Genomic DNA, 18,365 nt, shown 5'->3' on the forward strand with positions numbered 1-18,365 from the left:
AGCGATAGATTACGTTAATATCAACGTATCAAACAACAAGTTGGGAAACCAAAATAAACCTCTCCGAGTCGAGACGAAGGCCTACATTTTCAAACAAAAATTTACTTTCTAAACACAGGTCCATCAGCCAATGAGAAAAACCGGAAATACATAGTAGTTCAAATTTGGAGAGATATTGCCACTGCGAATACTCTAATTAAATCTCTACACCTCATCCCTAAGTTGATATTTTCAAATCTCGCGCCAAAGCGGAAATGTGAACGGAATTCCGGCTGTCTGTGCAAAATGTTTGTTTAAGAGACTCTAGTCGAACTTGGGATGAAGCCAATTAACTGATATAGATTTTAAATAAACCACGTTAAATTAAGCATTTATTTAAGGGGGTGTTGCTTGTCTCCGACAAGAAACATATGAATAATAAAAACTTGGTAAGAACTATTTGTAAATAATAAAATTATAAGCTAAATATTAAGCCTTGGATCTCTGTTTACAGTATATGGTAGCAGATATGCATTATTTCACTTATAAAATAAATTCAACTTACCATTTAAAACCATTCCGGAGGAGAATTAAAATGTTAAGACTGGTTTACATGTGGTGGTGGTTTGAAATATCTAGATACGTGAATAGACACGTTGCCGGCGATAAACAACAACCGATAAGAAATATGGAATCTTTATCGATAAGATATGTTTCCACGTGGTACAAAATTTCCAGATAGTAAACTAGAACCGAAACTAGAACTGTTTATCGATAAGATATCCTTCCACGTGGCGGGGGTAAACAAGAACCGAAACTAGAACTATTTATCGATATCTTTCCACGTGGCGGGGGTAAACAAGAACCGATATCGGAAACAAAAACTGTTTATCGATATATTTCCGCATGGCAGGGGTAAACCAGAACCGATAACGTGCTATTTCCAAACTTAACGATGTCTTCATCGAAACTAGAAATCTTATCGGGCTTATCAATGTCTTCATTGAGACTAGAAATCTTATCGGTCATATCAAAGGTCTCCGGTTTATCGAGTATAAAAACTCGTGCACGTGGCGATAAGATCATTTTACGGCTAACCAAGCTCTCTCCAGCAACTAAAGTACCACAGCAGCGGGATTCAGCAACAGGAAACTCTACGTTATAATGAAAGTACACTCTCTCGAGTTTTCTTTATTTCCATTACTCGGAATTAATTATATATAGACAGAAGAAAATAGTGGAAGTGGGTAGCTTGGGCAACTTCGCGAGGCGTCCCGTTTACGGATTTTTCGCGCCATTTCCCTCCCCGTGGGGGTGAAGAGAGATAGGATTTTTACGCGCATTAACACACGAGTGACGTGAATCTGTGGACAGTACGGTCCTACGCCTTCCAACTGACTAGAGGCGTCTGCTAGAGGCAGTGAGGCACTCGGGCAGAATGGCAGAGGCTGGAATCGAGTGGTAAGTACTAAATTCATAACTTATTTTAAAATGTGTCTTTATTTTTAAATACAATGGTATTTCTAAGTTCCAGGGAAAAAATTAACTTGTCCGAAGTTTTAAACTGTGATAGGGAAGAGTTAAAAGTAATAAAGTTGTATCCAAGTGGTTGTAGTTTGATTTTTAATATTGGGATTGGTTTGGGTAGATCTTACTTTTCCTTTCAACACAGCCTGAGTTTTCTTATGGGTAGTTTCCTTGTACGTTAAATCACACTGCGTACTCTTAACGACATTCATTTTATTAAATAACCGAATTTTCGTCCTTAATTAAACCAATATCCGCATTAACCCGTTGCCTGACGTAACCCTAACTCAAACTGAAGCACGGCAGAAATATAAGCAGACTACACAAGTTAGTTCCACAGTTCGCTACATGGTGGCGTTCGCAATGAAATCTGGTACTATTTTATGCTTCGCGCCGATTGGCCAGATTCAAATTTTAAGGGTGGTAGGGGAATCGACCATTGTAAGTGAGAATCACTGGACGACTTGTATGGCTCAAGGCTACGGCTACCCACTTCCCCTATTTTCTTCTGATATAGAGCATGATTATAGTTATTTAAATCAAGAGATAGGTTTAATTTTATTCTCAAAATGTGGAATTTCTTTTTCTATACTTAGGGACACCTCCAATATCTTCGAAATTTCATCTACAAAGTCAGTCTCGGTTACTCCTGACTGTAGGATTAAACTAGGGCTAACAGACGGTTCAACAGGCATCACGTTGACGGAGGCTGAATATTATCAACTCCATAGAATGCGAGAGCAAGTAACCCACTATTTCCAGAATGATGATGCTACGCCATTATCTCTGTCCTTTGATGGGTCGAACCTGAAACGTATCGACCTGAAGATGTACCAGGATTGGAAAGTACTCAACATTCGTGAAATGAAGGCTGGAAGTGGGGTAAACTATGGAAATCTCTACCCGACCAAGAACGGGTTCGTCATTGGAGCCGTTCTTTGGGGTAAATTTCTGGAGAAACATGATCAAGTGGTAACCTTTCTAAACGCGGCCAAGCGAGTGTCCTCGGAGGTGAACGAAATTGTTCATCAGCAACTGACAAAATATATTAAAGAGGCCTGCAACGGTTGTATCATTTCCCACGGATCCCAGCTACAACACGAGTGTGTGACTGTGGACTGGGCTGAACGTATGAATATTCACTACGAAAATGCTGTTAATAATTTGAATATTAATTTAATTACCCAGCTGTTTAATAATTCTACATTTTTAAGTTTGGATTTTTGTAAAAGAATAGCTACAATAGTAGTATGTAATTCAAAACTTACTTTGTGAATAAAAACTGGAAAATATATATTAAGACTGATCATTTATAATGAATAAATAAGATAGTTTAAATTAGGCCTAATTAATTATTCGTGAAGTTTCCACCATTTGTGTTTATAGTGGAATTTACCAATCTTAAAAACCCTGAATATTGCAACATTCCAAATTCTATTCCTAAGCAAATGTAGATAAACGTTGACCCCATAAACACTTTGGTAAAACAAACATATAAGTGAGTGAGATTGGAAAAAGTCAATAAAGATCAGAGGTTGATTATAAATGACGATATACTAGATAAATACTAAACATGTTGGTATCGGGTTTAGTGAACTCTACCCTCAGTGGGCTTGATTAGAAATAGTATAAATAGCTGGGAATTTTATACATCAATACCATTCCTCAGCTAATCCCTGACAGAATACCACCAGACTCTGAGAGATTCCTCCATATAGTAAGTTCTTAGTTTATTTTCTTTAAAGTTAAACTAATCATAATGGTTATGTGCGATATTTGCGGCGCTAAATATGCTAAGAATTGTAGTCTTCTTAGACATAAACGCGAAAAACATGAGAAAATTAGTTTTCCATGTTCCGTTTGCTCGCAAACGTTTATTAGACGTGATATTTTAAATAATCACATAGCTAGAAAACATTGTAGTAGTTTAGCTGAAAGTAGTAGTCCGTCACGAACGAAGCGTGGAGCTGAAGGTGATAGAGATGTCTCAGCTAAAAAATCTAAGCTCTCTACATCCGAACCCTCCACGTCCGCCGTGGAACCCCACGTAGAAGACCGAAACGATCCTGAAAGTTCCTTGCCTGCCCTGAGTACCCAAGAAAATGCCGCTATCCATAAACTAATGGATGGCGTTAATGAACCTGACTACGACCTCACCCTGGAACCCCTGAGCACTCAAGAAAACGCCGACATCCATTCCTTCATGGATGGTGTTAATGGCCGGAGCCGGAACCTTCGTTGGACCCCCTGAGCACTCAGGAAAACGCCGATATCCACGCTTTCATGGAGAATTTGAACAAGCGGAAGAGGCTCAACAGCCGGAGCCCATCATCGCTACCCCGCCGAACAAACCCGTCCCCGACACGCTGGAAGAATTGCAAGTCTTAGGACACGCGATTTTCTGCGCGAGGATATCACCATCGTTGGTTGAAACTGACGCTGAGGGATTCGTTAATCGACACCGAGTAACTATTGAAAACTATTTTCAAAATAAGTTAAGTCGGGATCACGGGATCAAATGGTACATCACGATTCGCGCGCGCTACACTCGGGAGTTAGCGAACGAGGCTCAGGAAGTCGAATTCCTAGCGTATCATAGGAGTAAGACTCAACAAACCCTTTCCGGGGACATTTTGCCCAAACAGTTAGATTCGTGCGTAGTTTATATAAAGAATCAAATCGACGAATTTCAAAGCACTGGCAGTGGTTGGGTGCTTGATAGGATTTTATTCCTCCAAGTGAACATTATCTCGTATTTACCGCTAGTTGGAGGCACATTTATAGAACTACCCAATAAACTCCTAGTTAAAAGGGCTGTGGTAAATGTTAGAAACGACGACAATCGCTGCTTTCTGTGGTCAATCCTGGCCCATTTACACCCCGGACCGTCTAACGAAAACCCCGCCCGAGTACAAAAGTACGTCGAGTTTCAAGACGAACTAAATTTAACAGGGGTAACGTTTCCCTTTGAACTCAGTGTCGATAAATTGGAAAAGTTTGAACGCAAAAATGACTTATCAATTAACGTGTTTTGCTATGAAAACGAGGTTTTCCCAAGATACATTAGTACAAATCGGGTAGAAAAACATCGACAAATTTTATAACGAACGGTGAAACGAAGCAGTATTGCCTTATTCGGAGCTTTAGTAGGCTTTTAAGTGACTATACGGGACACCATCGCGTGACTCATTATTGCCGGTATTGTTTACACCGTTTTTCCGGTCTCGATTCCGAAAAACGTCGGGATGAACACATCATCGACTGCAGCATTCACGGGCCACAGAAAATCCTTATGCCAACGAAGGATCCAGTTTTGGAGTTCAAGAATTACGGATGGCGTGAAAAGGTGAGATATTAATTTCATTATTTTAATTGGTTGGTTGATAAATTGTGTCAATCGAGGTAATTAAGTTAATAAAATCTGTTAATTTTTACAGTTGAAGTACGTAATCTTCGTGGACTTCGAGGCTATCCTACCAAAAATAGCCACCTGCATGCCCGATTCAACCCTCTCTTCAACAACTCGCCTAACAAGTCACATCGCCTGTGGGTTCAGTTACGTGGTCGTGGGTCCTGATGGGAAACCATCTAAGCCCGTCACATACCGCGGGGAAGACGCCGCCGATAAATTCCTGGAAAATCTTCTGGTTGAAGAGGAAGTTCTCACCCAAAAACTCTAAGGAAAATAAACCTATGGACTTATCACCCACGGACGTAGCCGACTTCATTTCTGCTAGAGCGTGCTACATTTGCGGTGGTGGGTTCACGGTAAACGACGGAAAAGTTCGCGACCATGACCACTCAAGTGGAGCGTATCGAGGAGCGGCCCATAACACATGCAACTTAAAACTGAAAACCCCTAAATTCATCCCCGTCTTTCTTCACAACCTATCGCGTAATGACGCCCATTTGATAATGGAGAAGATAGGACTCGTAAAGGATCAGAACATTAAATGCATCCCCTCAAACTCCGAAACCTACATCTCGTTCAGTTTGGGAAAACTCAGGTTTCTGGACACGGTACGGTTTATGCCTGCATCCCTAGAAGAACTCGCGAAAAACTTGGACAACGGTGGGATGGATAAATTCGCCTGCATGAAGGAACTATACACACCCGAGGAAGTCCAGCTTTTGTTACGGAAGCAAGTCTACCCGTACAATTATATGGACAACGTCGCGAAATTCGCCGAAAGGAACCTTCCCGCTAAAGACGAATTTTTCAACAGTCTCACGGACGAACACATCACCACCGAAGACTATGAACACGCCCAAAATGTACGGGACAAATTTAAAATCGAGAATCTTGGTAAGTTTCATTTTCTCATCTTTGTTAGGTTAGGTTAGATTAGGTTTTAACATTTAATTTCTTATATTAGGTGGTTATCACGATTTGTATGTCCAATCGGACGTTCTGTTGCTCGCGGAAATTTTCCAAAACTTCAGAACAATGTGCCTTGACTACTACAAATTAGACTGCGCTCACGCTTTTACGGGAGAGTGCTCTATCAATGACCAAGGTTAAGTTAGATCTGTTAGTGGACCCAAATATGCATCTCTTTATAGAGAAGGGTATAAGAGGGGGAGTATCCATGATAAGCCACCGATTAGCGCATGCTAATAACAAGGACCTCCCTGAATCGTACGACGACCAAAAACCAAGCAGCTACATTACGTACCTAGGTAAGACTATATTAATATTTATTTCTGTTTTGTTCATATTAATATTTATTTTGTTTTTGTTCATAAGCTAACATATCACCTTTCTCTCTCTCACCAGATTGCAACAATCTTTACGGTACGGTAATGTGCGATTACCTTCCAATGGGTGAATTCAAATGGATTCACCCATGCCCCGACTTCACGCAGGAGGTAATTCTCAACCATCCCGATGACGACGATTTCGGCTACATCCTAGAGGTCGACTTAGATTACCCGCAACATCTCCACGACGCCCATAACTGCTACCCTCTCGCACCCGAAAAACGGGTAATTACCACAGCCGAGCTCTCACCCTTTTCCAAGGACCAACTACGCCATCTCGGACTGAGAGAAAAGGATAGCTGTCCAAAGCTGGTGCCATCCCTATACGCCAAGGAGAAATACGTACTCCACTACCGGAACCTTAAATACTACTTGGCCAAAGGACTCATCATCCGGAAAATCCACAAGATTTTAACATTCAGACAAGGAGCGTGGCTGAAACCATTTATTGATTTTAATACGGACAAGAGAAAGGCGGCAAACAACGAGTTTGAAAAATCATTTTTTAAACTAATGAATAATAGCGTCTACGGTATGTGCCTACCTAACCGAACCTAACCTATCTTATAATAACCATACTAATTCATATGTATTTTTTTTTTCATTTCTCTATAGGGAAAACCATGGAGAACCTCCGCAGCAGAATTGATTTCACCCTGTTCAACACTCCCGAGCGTGCCATCAAGATGGCGAGTTCCCCGGCCTTTGAACGGTTCACGGTGTTCAAAAATGATCTGGTCGGGATTCACCGTGTCCAGAAGACCTTAACCCTCAACAGACCCATCTACACCGGCTTTACAGTTTTGGACTTATCAAAACTCCTAATGTACAAGTTCCATTACGACGTTATCAGGGAGCAGTATGGAGACCGGGCAAAGCTGTTATTCACGGACACGGACTCCCTAACATACCACATCGAGACGCCCGACCTCTACGAAGACTTTTCCGAGAAGCGTGAGATGTACGACTTCTCCGGATACCCCAAAAATCACCGCCTCTTCAGCGAGGAAAACAAGAAAAAGCTCGGGAAATTCAAAGATGAATTAGACGGCGTCCCGATCTCAGATTTCTGCGGCCTGCGCCCAAAAATGTATTCAATCCTGTCCGCCAAAGGAGAAAAGAAGACCGCCAAGGGGATTTGCCGGAGAGTGGTGAAAAACAAGTTGCGGTTCATTCATTACAAAGAGTGTTTGCTAAACCGCCAGCTGACGATGGCTGAGATGAAGAGAATCACCAGCAGTAAGCACGAACTCTACACCGTGAGGCAAATGAAACTTTGCCTTAACCCGTGCGATGATAAACGGTTTATCATCGACGGCACTTCAACATACGCCCACGGTCTCTATAAAATTTAGGAGGAGGGGAGGCTGCCCAGCGCGGCGCGGTCCCAGCACTTCCAAATCTAGAGCATATATCTCTTATTTTAATATCCCTACACCTATATAGAGCGAAATATACGCAAAACCTACCGCAAGTCCTACTTTTATTGCCTTGAAGTTGTCTCGAATTAAAAGTTACAGTCACACTATTTCTTTCAATGAAATTGTTAAATTTAAACATGTCAGGAGGGTTTCCGAAACTGTCAAAGAACTCTGTGTTCCGGTTTCAAGAAAAATAGATAACAGTCCAATGTTCTCCGTCGGTATTCGATAATCCAGTGTTTACAATATACAGAGAGGGGAAAGTCTTTATGGTTTTCGGTAAAGTATCTGCAGCGAAAACTCCGCGAAATAACCCCTTGGTGAATTTATCACTTCGCATAATTCTAGTTAATTGCCTAGTGTCCATATTTAGTTGTAATCGTAAATAGCACTCCTATTCTTATCAATTTCTATCAAATTCTGAAACTCAGAGTAATACAAAACCGTGACGGTCTGGGGCAAGTCTTTAGCGAATTTTAATTCCAGACGCAAGTTACCGTTTCTTATCAATTGAAATTGGGAGGATGAACTGCTGAGGTCGGGACTCAAATCAAAAGCAAATATACAATTTTCATTAGGGTATTCATCCCGCGAAATGGTTCCCCTCGTCCAATAACCATTGAGAGGTTTGGGTGAAGAGATTCGTATAAGACCTAATATATTGACCGCCAGCAAAGTTCGGAGTGAGGGGTTTATGAGGGACGCTAGCCCCGTCCAGATACAAGGCAATCTGATTTAAATCAAAATGTTTAAAATTAATGGGGGACTTTTTGTATTCACCCAAATAAGCATTTTGGTCTACCAGAGCGAAAAGTACCCTTTTAGGTAAATGTCCCATGAATAAATTATCTCTAACACATATTTTTGGACCGCTATTAATAGAAAAGGAGTTGCACTCTGTGAGAATAATGGGGTATTTCATAGTTGCCACTTCGAGGCATTTGGCGTGGGCTATAAGCACTTCCGAGGGTAATTTTACTTTACGTACATAGAGAGATGCCATCTCGTAAACTACTTTCCATTTAACCGCGCCTTCCGCGTGTATGCAAAATTCGTTTGGACTTTTAACAAACTTGAATTTAAGATCCGTCATATTTGGAATGTAACGTGATTGTTGACACAAATCCAAGTGTACAGTTCCGATCATATCGATCGTGCCACTTTTAGCGAAAGCCGCCCTCGCCTTAAAACTCTCTTTCTCGGCAAAGACGTCAAATTTACCGGCCGTGTCTTTGTAAAACAAAGAACTAGTAAGAAAACTAGTTTTGGCCGGTCCTCCAAATGTTACAGCCGTTTGAAACATGGCCTTGTAAGGGTAGTTTTGCGGTGACGGTGTCACGGATCTCTCCTGCATCGAAAGGTGTACTTCGCTGAATAGACTATGGTGAAACAGATTGACGGGTCCCACATTTTCCGTTGCCGCCGGTAATGTAGTTCCATCGGTGGGATTGACGATCCTAACTTGAAAATGCGTTAAGGTCTTAGACATGTCCAAGTAAGCGTCGGTACTGCCGGCCACGGAGAACGTGATGGTGGAATTTTCGTTAATGTTAGAGATTGGGCTGTATTCGACCCATTCCCCACTCAAAATACTGGTATTGGTTAGAGGTACGTTGAAAAGTTCACCTTCCGAACTGACGGATCCATGCGAATCGGGGTGAATGTGCGCCATTATATTTGAGAAAAAATATCAGGTCGTTTAAAAGATGATGCTTTCCTCTTCCGTCTCACGACTGAACTGACTAGGGGTTTGGTTTTGCGTTTCCTTTTACTACCACTTCCCGTCATTTTGCGAATTTCTTCCGCCGCGCTGAGGGCTACGTCTTTCGCAGCGACTTTACCGTGGGTCTTTACGGATGATCTTATAGGAATACCGCTAGCTACGTCGGTCGCGACCTTTGCACCCGTATTTAAAAACTTTCTCCCAAGGAATATAGCTCCCTTTTTAATTAGTGGCATGGCTCGACGAAAAGCAGAGGCTATAAAATTCCCTAAACCGTAACCGACGTGTTGCGACGGAACACCCCTGTACATAGCCAGCGAACCACCTAGCTGAGAGTGAAAGTGCTTATAGAAATCAACTCTCGATCCATGTCCAATCTGGTTCAGAAAATGATGATCGTAATCCGATTGGGACATTTTCCAACTCGTGACACGTTTCCTTTAACGCTCTAAATGTAAATGATGCGTGAATCATCGTCACTTTCCTATTTATAATGGCGCCCACATTCTACGAGGCCTAAAGTGTAAGGTCACGTGAAGTCTGCCTCGCTCGAAATGCACGGTAATACCGAGCTCGCTCATAATGTTAACCTCAATCGACTGGAAAGTGTTACTAGCAACGGGAAGGTAGTGCGGTCTGGGATAGTCTTTATCTACCGTCTCACCATCATTACCCTGTATGCTCACGATTCTGAGCAAAGGTACGTGCACATCTCCAACCGGTCTACTTTCGACTATGTCCGAATAAACAAAGAGAGAATGGAGACCCGCGTCCAAGTCCACGGGGTACGTAGCTGTTCTAGAGTAAACAAAGGTTGAGGTTTTCGGTGGGTCTTTTGAAAATCCTAGCATAACGGCGAGTTGTCCCGGTATAGTTAACATGTAATTATCTGCCACGGAAATTTCCACACGGCGTATACGTCGAATGTAACTGAAACTATACTTGGCATTCGAAGGGCTTTCGGACTCTATGATATCGTTATCATCGCCGACGTGGTTTTTAAGAATAGTCATATCCGAAACGTCATCCTCGTCGTAATTAAGTTGCTCTAGGAGATCCTCTATATTTCCATAATATCCTGCGGGTAATTCCACCATTCTATAATAGGACAGATCCTTCCCAATACCGGTGAGCGTGGACGTGCACGTAACGTTCATGTTATTCCAAGTGTGTGGATATGAAATTTCCGCTAGGCCGACCTCATACGGGCCTTGTAATTTTACTGGTTCGGGCAGATAAGTCCTAAATTTACTTTTCGTATTATCGGGGAAATATCGCATCGACGAATCGGAAGGTAGAGTAACGTAAAAACTCATGCTATATCTATTTCCTGAACCAAACTATCGAAGGACGGTGGATAACCTTTCCAACGAACTAATCTCTCTAGTGTCCCGTCTGGTCTGCGACGTTTCCGCAAGATCTTTTCTATTTTAAACACGCTGGTACTTAGGTCTTTCCCAATTTTCTGTAGTTGCTCCTTGTAAAAAATTCCAGTAATGGGGTCGGAATTCAAGTCATGGTTCTTATATACCGGCGGACTTCGGGGTAATCTCTCCGCTATTTTAAAGAGTTCTTCCGTCCATGTGGGTAAATATCCTTTCTCAAAGATATTCTTATGCTTGCTTATGCGAACCACATCGCCAACATCGAAAGGATACTTTAAAGGGGGTGAAAAGTTTACTCCCCCGTAGAGGTTTTCCCAGACGCGTTTCGAGGTTTCCGTAGTGACTTCAATCGGTTTGCATTTTATGGACCGATGATAATTGTTGTTGTAGGCCCACACCAAATCTTTTAACACGTCAATGTACTTTAAGGTGTTATTTTCCGTAAAGTAACGATACATACGACTCTTTAGAGTCCTGTTGAACGTCTCGACTACCGTAGCTTTTTGCTCGGAATCAGGGGCGAAGAATTCTATCCCTCTCCTTTTTAATTCACGTTGAATGTCCTTGCAAATAAACTCATTTCCATGATCGCTTTGCACCCTCTTAGGTGACCGACCAGACTCTAGAACCGCCTTAAATGCTGAAAGGATCGTTGGCCCTTTCTTGTCCTTGGTCGCTACCACAAAGGCGTACTTACTGAAAACGTCTATGCAACAGAGAAGGTATCGGAAACCATTATTATAACGAGTTACGCCTTTCAAATCTGCCACCGTTCGTCGATTCCATACACAATTGTTCTATTTGTTGGGAAATTTTTCCTAGCACTCTTGTGTAGAGTATACGTATCTTGAGTTTTCAGGAAATTTTCAACCTCTTTCAACGAAACATTTAACCCCTGTTCTTTAGCCGCTCTATATAAACCCTGCACGCTACCGTAGGAACCCGGGTCGGACACATTAGAATAAATCTCTTTTAAGTTATCCATTAAAGGTGCAATTCAGGGAATTTTGATAATGCCAGAAGAGAAAATCACTAACTTCTATAATTATTATAATAAAAATTATTAATATAACGCTTAAGACTTTAGGGTATTTAAAAAATGACTCGGGTAAACTAGTTAACAGGCTGAAAGCAGCCACCTGGCTATCACAACCTTCCATGGCTTAATACTTTAATCAAATGAGACAAAACTCATAAATGAAACATATTTTATTCTGTATGACAAAAAATACTACAAACAAATCCAATCTCTGAAACCCTCACCATCCATTGACTCGGAAGCTAACTTAAATTCATCAAATTCCTTCTTTTCACGCTTTTCCCGCTTTTCGGGAGGGTCTAAGTCACTTTTTCTAAGTTTAATTAAAGTTCTGGGAACATTTGAGTTATATAAAAGTTCGTAAAACTGGTCAGAACCACAGACGGGGGTCTTTTTCCTCGATTTCACAGCGGTATACGCTAATAAGTCTACTATATTAGAATTGAATATTCTACGCTTCTCATAAATTAATTCACCGGCGTCCGTCCATTTTATATCGGATGCGAGTTCCATCCACTTGTACAGGTTTAAACAACCAGTCGCAGTATAGGCTGGAACCGATGATGCAATTTCGGCAGACCAATTCCGTGTTTTACCCGGTTTAACCTTCTTGGTCTTCCTTTTCTTTTCTTTTTTATGTATTTGTCTTGATAAGACGTGATTATATCTACTGAGCTTTTCGGTATTGTTTAGTTTCGGATCATCGATAATGGTCTTTAGTTTATCGTCCTTCGCCAACTCTAGCGTGGTATCTATTTTGAAATCGTTTTGAGCCTTATTCAGTCTTGCGAAACGAATAGCATCTTTTTCGCCATTTTTCTACTTTATGGCTCGACTTATGGCAGCACCAGCTTATGATGGATAGAAGGGGGGTCAGAAGTAGGGGGAGAAATCCACCGTTTTGTATCAGTATCTTTTTTCTTTTAGAATGTGCAATATTATCGGCCACTCTCCGTATAGATCTACGATGTTTCTTCAAGCTCTTCTTCTCACTCACTGAGAGTGGTTCGTTATTCCGAAGAACATTTATACAACATTCTGCTATGACCTTTATCGCTTCCTTGTTGGCAAGCTTAATGGCGGCGTTCCTCTGGCACGCATTGCAACTATTAAGGTATTTCAAAAAGTCTAAATGCTTTCGCACTCTCTGTGACGGAGCCATGCCGCCAAACGGAACACCTTGACCAGGGTGCAATTATTGATGTTTCGGTGGAAGGTGCAAGCTCGGGGATGAGAGCACACTACGGTCGTCAGTCGGGGGCAGCCTTGATCTTCCGATAACACCGATGCTTTTTCAGCTCCCTTAGTCACGAACACGCTGGCCTTTTCACGGATTTCCTCGAAAATTTTGGGTAATTCGCTAAAGTCGTGGTCACCCTCCTCAAAACGTAAGTCACAAATGTTCCGAGTTAGCCAGTAACATTGCCTTTTATCGCTACGCGATAGATCAGCAAAGGGGCAAGGTGATTTGAAAATCCACACCTCGTAATCCTTCGTCTCCTCAAAGTATGCGGCCATTTCCTTAATTATCCATGCACCTTTAACTCGGAAGAAGTTAACCTCGATGAAGGCAGTCATTTTGGAACGTAAACTGCAGCTTGTTCTCCGGGTAATATTCCACTACGTGGTCGATGATCGTCCGAGGTACTAGCTTTGAGGTCTACGAAAAGATAACCGAAACTTTCAGAGGTGGCCTGTTTAAACGCGTCTACCACGTATTTGCTATTGGTTGGGTATATCTGTTTCGCAAGATGGATAATGGCCGACTGGTCACGTGGTGTTTTGAATATAACCAAGTAATGAGCGTTTAGGTTTAAAGTACGTATCTCCTTTCCGGGATAATATAGGTTCTGCATTAGAATTAAAACTGAGGTATTTCTATGATGGGAACCCCGTATAAAGAGGTTAGTCACATCCTTATTATTGGCAATTTCACATAAAAGGTCATCTAATGTAACAAAATTTTTCACACCGGCATCTAAATTGCTAACATCTAATAAACCCTCATGAAATTCTACCATCGGTGAATGTGAGGATATAGCATTAAAAAGATTCGCCTGATATTCCGTGTAACACCAAATTATCCTTTCGGGTGACGGTAAAATACATATTTCACGATGTTTAATTAATTTAGCTACAAAAACACTCTTCCCACAACCAGTGACCCCGGCTACGAGCCCAGTAAATGGGTGTTGCAAAGTTAAATCCATCTCTTTAAATGATTTTAATAACTATAATCATGCTCTATATATAATTAATTTCGAGTAATGGAAATAAAGAAAACTCGAGAGAGTGTACTTACATTATAACGTAGAGTTTCCTGTTGCTGAATTCCGCTGCTGTGGTACTTTAGTTGCTGGAGAGAGCTTGGTTAGCCGTAAAATGATCTTATCGCCACGTGCACGAGTTTTTATACTCGATAAACCGGAGACCTTTGATATGACCGATAAGATTTCTAGTCTCAATGAAGACATCGATAAGCCCGATAAGATTTCTAGTTTCGATGAAGACATCGATAAGTTTGGAAATAGCACGTTATCGATTCTGGTTTACCCCTGCCATGTGGAAATTTATTTTATAAGTGAAATAATGCATATCTGCTACCATATACTGTAAACAGAGATCCAAGGCTTAATATTTAGCTTATTACTTTATTATTTACAAATAGTTCTTACCAAGTTTTTATTATTCATATGTTTCTTGTCGGAGACAAGCAACACCCCCTTAAATAAATGCTTAATTTAACGTGGTTTATTTAAAATCTATATCAGTTAATTGGCTTCATCCCAAGTTCGACTAGAGTCTCTTAAACAAATATTTTGGACAGACAGCCGGAATTCCGATCACATTTCCGCTTTGGCGCGAGATTTGTAAATATCAACTTAGGGATCAGGTGTAGAGATTTAATTAGAGTATTCGCAGTGCGATAGGCTTAGAATAGGTTAGGTTTGGTTTGGTTTTATACCCGAGATTTAAATTACCCCCGCAAAGGCTTAACATTTTCAAATTCCGTGTCAAAGTTTTGAAGAAAGTGTTTAGAGTTTCCAGTTTTTCTTAAATATGTAAATAAATATAATTAATATTAATTATTTTCCTCGACAGCTATTTAAGTTAGCATGCGTTGCACCCTGGTAAGTCAATACAATTATTATAAATGGTATACATCAATTCGGATTAAGGTTTGAATTCGAGCGTATGCCGTCTGTCACCATTCCCAAAATATCTTAGTATATAAGACGTTCAGTTCCTTAATTATTATAACTGTGGTTTATCTACCTAATCTTTGATTGCTTGCCTTATCAGCAAATGATTGAAGCCCGGGATTTTGAATATCGCAATGAACTTTGATTGAAGTCAGATAAGACTTAACATTTTCAAATTTCCCGCCCAAATAAAAACAAAATGGCGCCGAGAAGAAACGATGACGTCAGAGATAAAATGGCGCCGAGAAGAAACGATGACGTCAGAGAAAAACAAGATGGCGCCCAGTAAAAAATGGCGTCGATACCATCGTGTACCATTGATACCATCGATACCATTGAATACCACTGAGTTAGAACGTACACTTTCTACCTACTAACACCCATTGAGAGTCTGTCACTAAATGTTGAAGACATGCTTTGGTCCCATTGAACCGAATTCCCATTCGACAGAACGGCTTTTTTGGGGTGTCCCATTCGACCGAACGTAGCCAAAAGGTGCGATTTTATTATAGTCCCATTGGACCGAAATTCTATTGTACTGGAAGAAGACATACTGTATGGTTTAGCATAAAATATATTTTTAATTTACAGGAAAATCTTTTGGTAAAGGTGGCAGCTAATTAATAGGAGAATGTTTTAGAAAAGGTGGTAGCTAATTAAAAGGAGAATATTTTGGAAAATGTGGCAGCTAATTAGTAGGAGAATGTTTTGGAAAAGGTGGCAGCTAATTAATAGGAGAATATTCTGGAAAAGGTGGCAGGACATTAGTAATAGAATGTTTTGGAAAAGGTGAAAGCTAATTAATTATAGAATATTTTGAAAAAGGTGGCAGCTAATTAATAGCAGAATATTTTGGAAAAGGTGGCAGCTAATTAATAGAAGAATATTTAGGAAAATGTTGCAACTAAATAGTAGGAGAATATTTTGGGAAAAGTGGCAACGAATTATCAGAACCATTGTATTGGAAAAGGTGGCAACGAATTATCAGAACCATTGTTTTGGAACAGGTGGCAACGAATTATCAGAACCATTGTTTTGGAAAAGGTGGCAACGAATTATTGGGACCATTGCTTTGGAAAAGTAGGCAACTAATTAGGTGACCAAATAATCACGATACCAAATAGTCCCGGGACCAAATAATCACGATACCAAATAGTCCCGATTCCAAACAGTCCCGAGACCAAATAGTCCCGAGACCAAACAGTCCCTAGACCAAATAGTCCCGAGACCAAATAATCACCATACCAAATAGTCCCGAGACCAAATAATCACGATACCAAATAGTCCTGCAACCAAATCGGCGAGACCAAAGTGGCGAGACCAAATTGTCCTGTTCCGAAATTTAAAGATTTATTCTATTCCAAATTAAACTTGCACTAATTAAGTTGCAAGCGTTGCCACCTAACACAAACATCGACAAACCCATACCGAGAGAAAACGTTTTTATACCAATGACAAAAATTAGAGTAATATAATTTTTGCCTAAAACAATATAGCTCTATAACATTGTGATTAATTATTCAAGCCTGAAGCTGTGGGCATGCTAACATTTCACCCTGCATCCTGCTGAAAAGAAGAGAAACGCACCTAGTGGTAAAAATGGAACACAAAATAATCAGGCGCAATTTCGAGGGTTTTTCCGAGACCAAGCTGAAAATCTTACCATGATCCTCATACCACCTGACAAATTCAACGAAAGACTTCAATATATCTCCCCTTAGTGTGCATATTTAAAAATTACTCAATTTTGGTAGACTTCCTCCGTATTATGATCACGAGGGTATAGTTATTAGTTCTGATTTCTCTTTTGTAAAGAAGAATTGTCCTTAGTATAGCTTGTAGAGGAATGAAACAAACAGCAATTGCTTTCTACGTGATTTTCGAAAATAATTTCCAACAGTCTTTTTTAATATTTCTATATTTTTCGCTTCGGACCGCATGAAATCACGCATGTTAAACTGAATTTCTTGCCCAACTACCAGAAAATGAACAAAATATTTCAAATGACATTTATAACTTACAAAAAAGGAGGGATTTAATTTTCAAGATGACTTCTTTGATGTTAGGTGAGGAATAATTTTGTGTCCACTAGCAAAATTTGTGTCTGTACTTAGCCTTACAAAAGGATGGATTTCTTTAGTCTAACTCACCGTGAGTAGACCGAAATACTTTCACACCTATGAAGCGTTTACCTTATAACTCGGCCAATATTTCCGTTTTGCTTCCGCGTTTTAGAAAGCACGTAGTCGTTTAAGAGCTCAATTTTTCCGGAGTGTTTGTGTTCTATAATGATGTTGGTAAAAATACAAAACACAAACACGCCGCAAAGATTGAGTGACGATGACGTCACGGAGAGGTATTACACTTAACGCGTCTGTGTGAGTGTGTGTGTCCGTCACCGCGCTCGCAGTTGGCAAATCGGAGCACACGTGTTCGCAGAAAGCAATTTTTGGCTTTTACTCCCATCGTTAGGTTTAAGAAGTACGCGGCGATCGGCTAGGGTTACGAGAAACGTCTAGCCTCCCAATGGTAGGGCTTCCACCAAAGGTTCACGCAATTGCGGGTTTTTCTTATCAGTTACAGTGATACAATCGCCTTATATACCGTGAATTTCCAAAAGTTGTTAAAGAGGCATACGCTTGAAATCAAACGTATGCTATACGTTAGCTATAATAAAAATTATTTTCGGAATAGCGTATCTAAAAGTGACTTAACTAGAGTAAAGGTGAATTACTGACGGTTAAAATAATTTATACATCAATTATATTTATTTAATTATTTAAGAAAAACCTCTTAATCTCGACTCGGAGAGGTTTATTTTGATTTTCCCCACCTTTTAAAAGCAGGACTTCGACAATTGCAACGCTTTTTAGTGAGACGATGTTATATTTGTTTCATATAATGCTTCATATAATGTTTCAAAATGGTGTCAAGTACCTAATCATCGAAAATATTTATGAAGGTGCGTACGAGCTGTTAACTAATCGAAAGATTCCAAGCGTAATCCCTCTCCATGAAAAAGACGAAAGAGGGTCATAAAATTCTATTGGAATGGTATGTATGCACATGCCTTGTGGAGTTTTATAACACTGTTTTTAGCCAGCCCTTGGGCCATCTTATCACCTTCGTGGACAGATTTAAATCCACGGATATTGTATAGTGCTCGTATATTTTCATGTCAATGTTAACATAAAGATATGTTTTATAACGCAAAGCTTTATTATAGGAACGACAGCATATTTGTATTTACTTTAGAATATATTGCATTCCGTGTTTACTCAAGTTTCGTTTAGTGGCTTTATAATGAGCAATTTTCAGAACTAGAGA

At 40.3% G+C, this 18,365-nt stretch overlaps 3 protein-coding genes across 3 annotated transcripts; 2 read left to right on the forward strand and 1 right to left on the reverse strand.

Moving 5' to 3' along the window:
- The first annotated feature begins 1,231 nt into the window (after positions 1 to 1,231).
- On the forward strand, positions 1,232 to 2,796 carry LOC149682604 (uncharacterized). The gene is made up of 2 exons (XM_089834407.1): positions 1,232 to 1,440; positions 2,103 to 2,796. The coding sequence occupies exons 1-2, from the start codon at positions 1,418 to 1,420 to the stop codon at positions 2,779 to 2,781; spliced, it is 702 nt and encodes a 233-aa protein (XP_089690533.1). The 5' UTR covers positions 1,232 to 1,417; the 3' UTR covers positions 2,782 to 2,796.
- Positions 2,797 to 5,934: 3,138 nt separating this feature from the next.
- LOC149682605 (uncharacterized) lies at positions 5,935 to 7,914 on the forward strand. Its single transcript, XM_089834252.1, has 3 exons — positions 5,935 to 6,186; positions 6,284 to 6,799; positions 6,883 to 7,914. The coding sequence occupies exons 1-3, from the start codon at positions 6,015 to 6,017 to the stop codon at positions 7,620 to 7,622; spliced, it is 1,428 nt and encodes a 475-aa protein (XP_089690378.1). The 5' UTR covers positions 5,935 to 6,014; the 3' UTR covers positions 7,623 to 7,914.
- A 357-nt stretch (positions 7,915 to 8,271) lies between these two features.
- On the reverse strand, positions 8,272 to 9,360 carry LOC149682606 (uncharacterized protein F54H12.2-like). Its single transcript, XM_089834202.1, has one exon. The coding sequence runs from the start codon at positions 9,358 to 9,360 to the stop codon at positions 8,272 to 8,274; it is 1,089 nt and encodes a 362-aa protein (XP_089690328.1).
- Between the last annotated feature and the right edge of the window lie 9,005 nt (positions 9,361 to 18,365).

This window comes from Phalangium opilio, unplaced genomic scaffold, assembly GCF_054372755.1.
Source record: "Phalangium opilio isolate 3A_F unplaced genomic scaffold, DU_Popi_V2 ptg000038l_1, whole genome shotgun sequence".
In the NCBI taxonomy this organism is placed as follows: Eukaryota; Metazoa; Arthropoda; class Arachnida; order Opiliones; family Phalangiidae; genus Phalangium; species Phalangium opilio.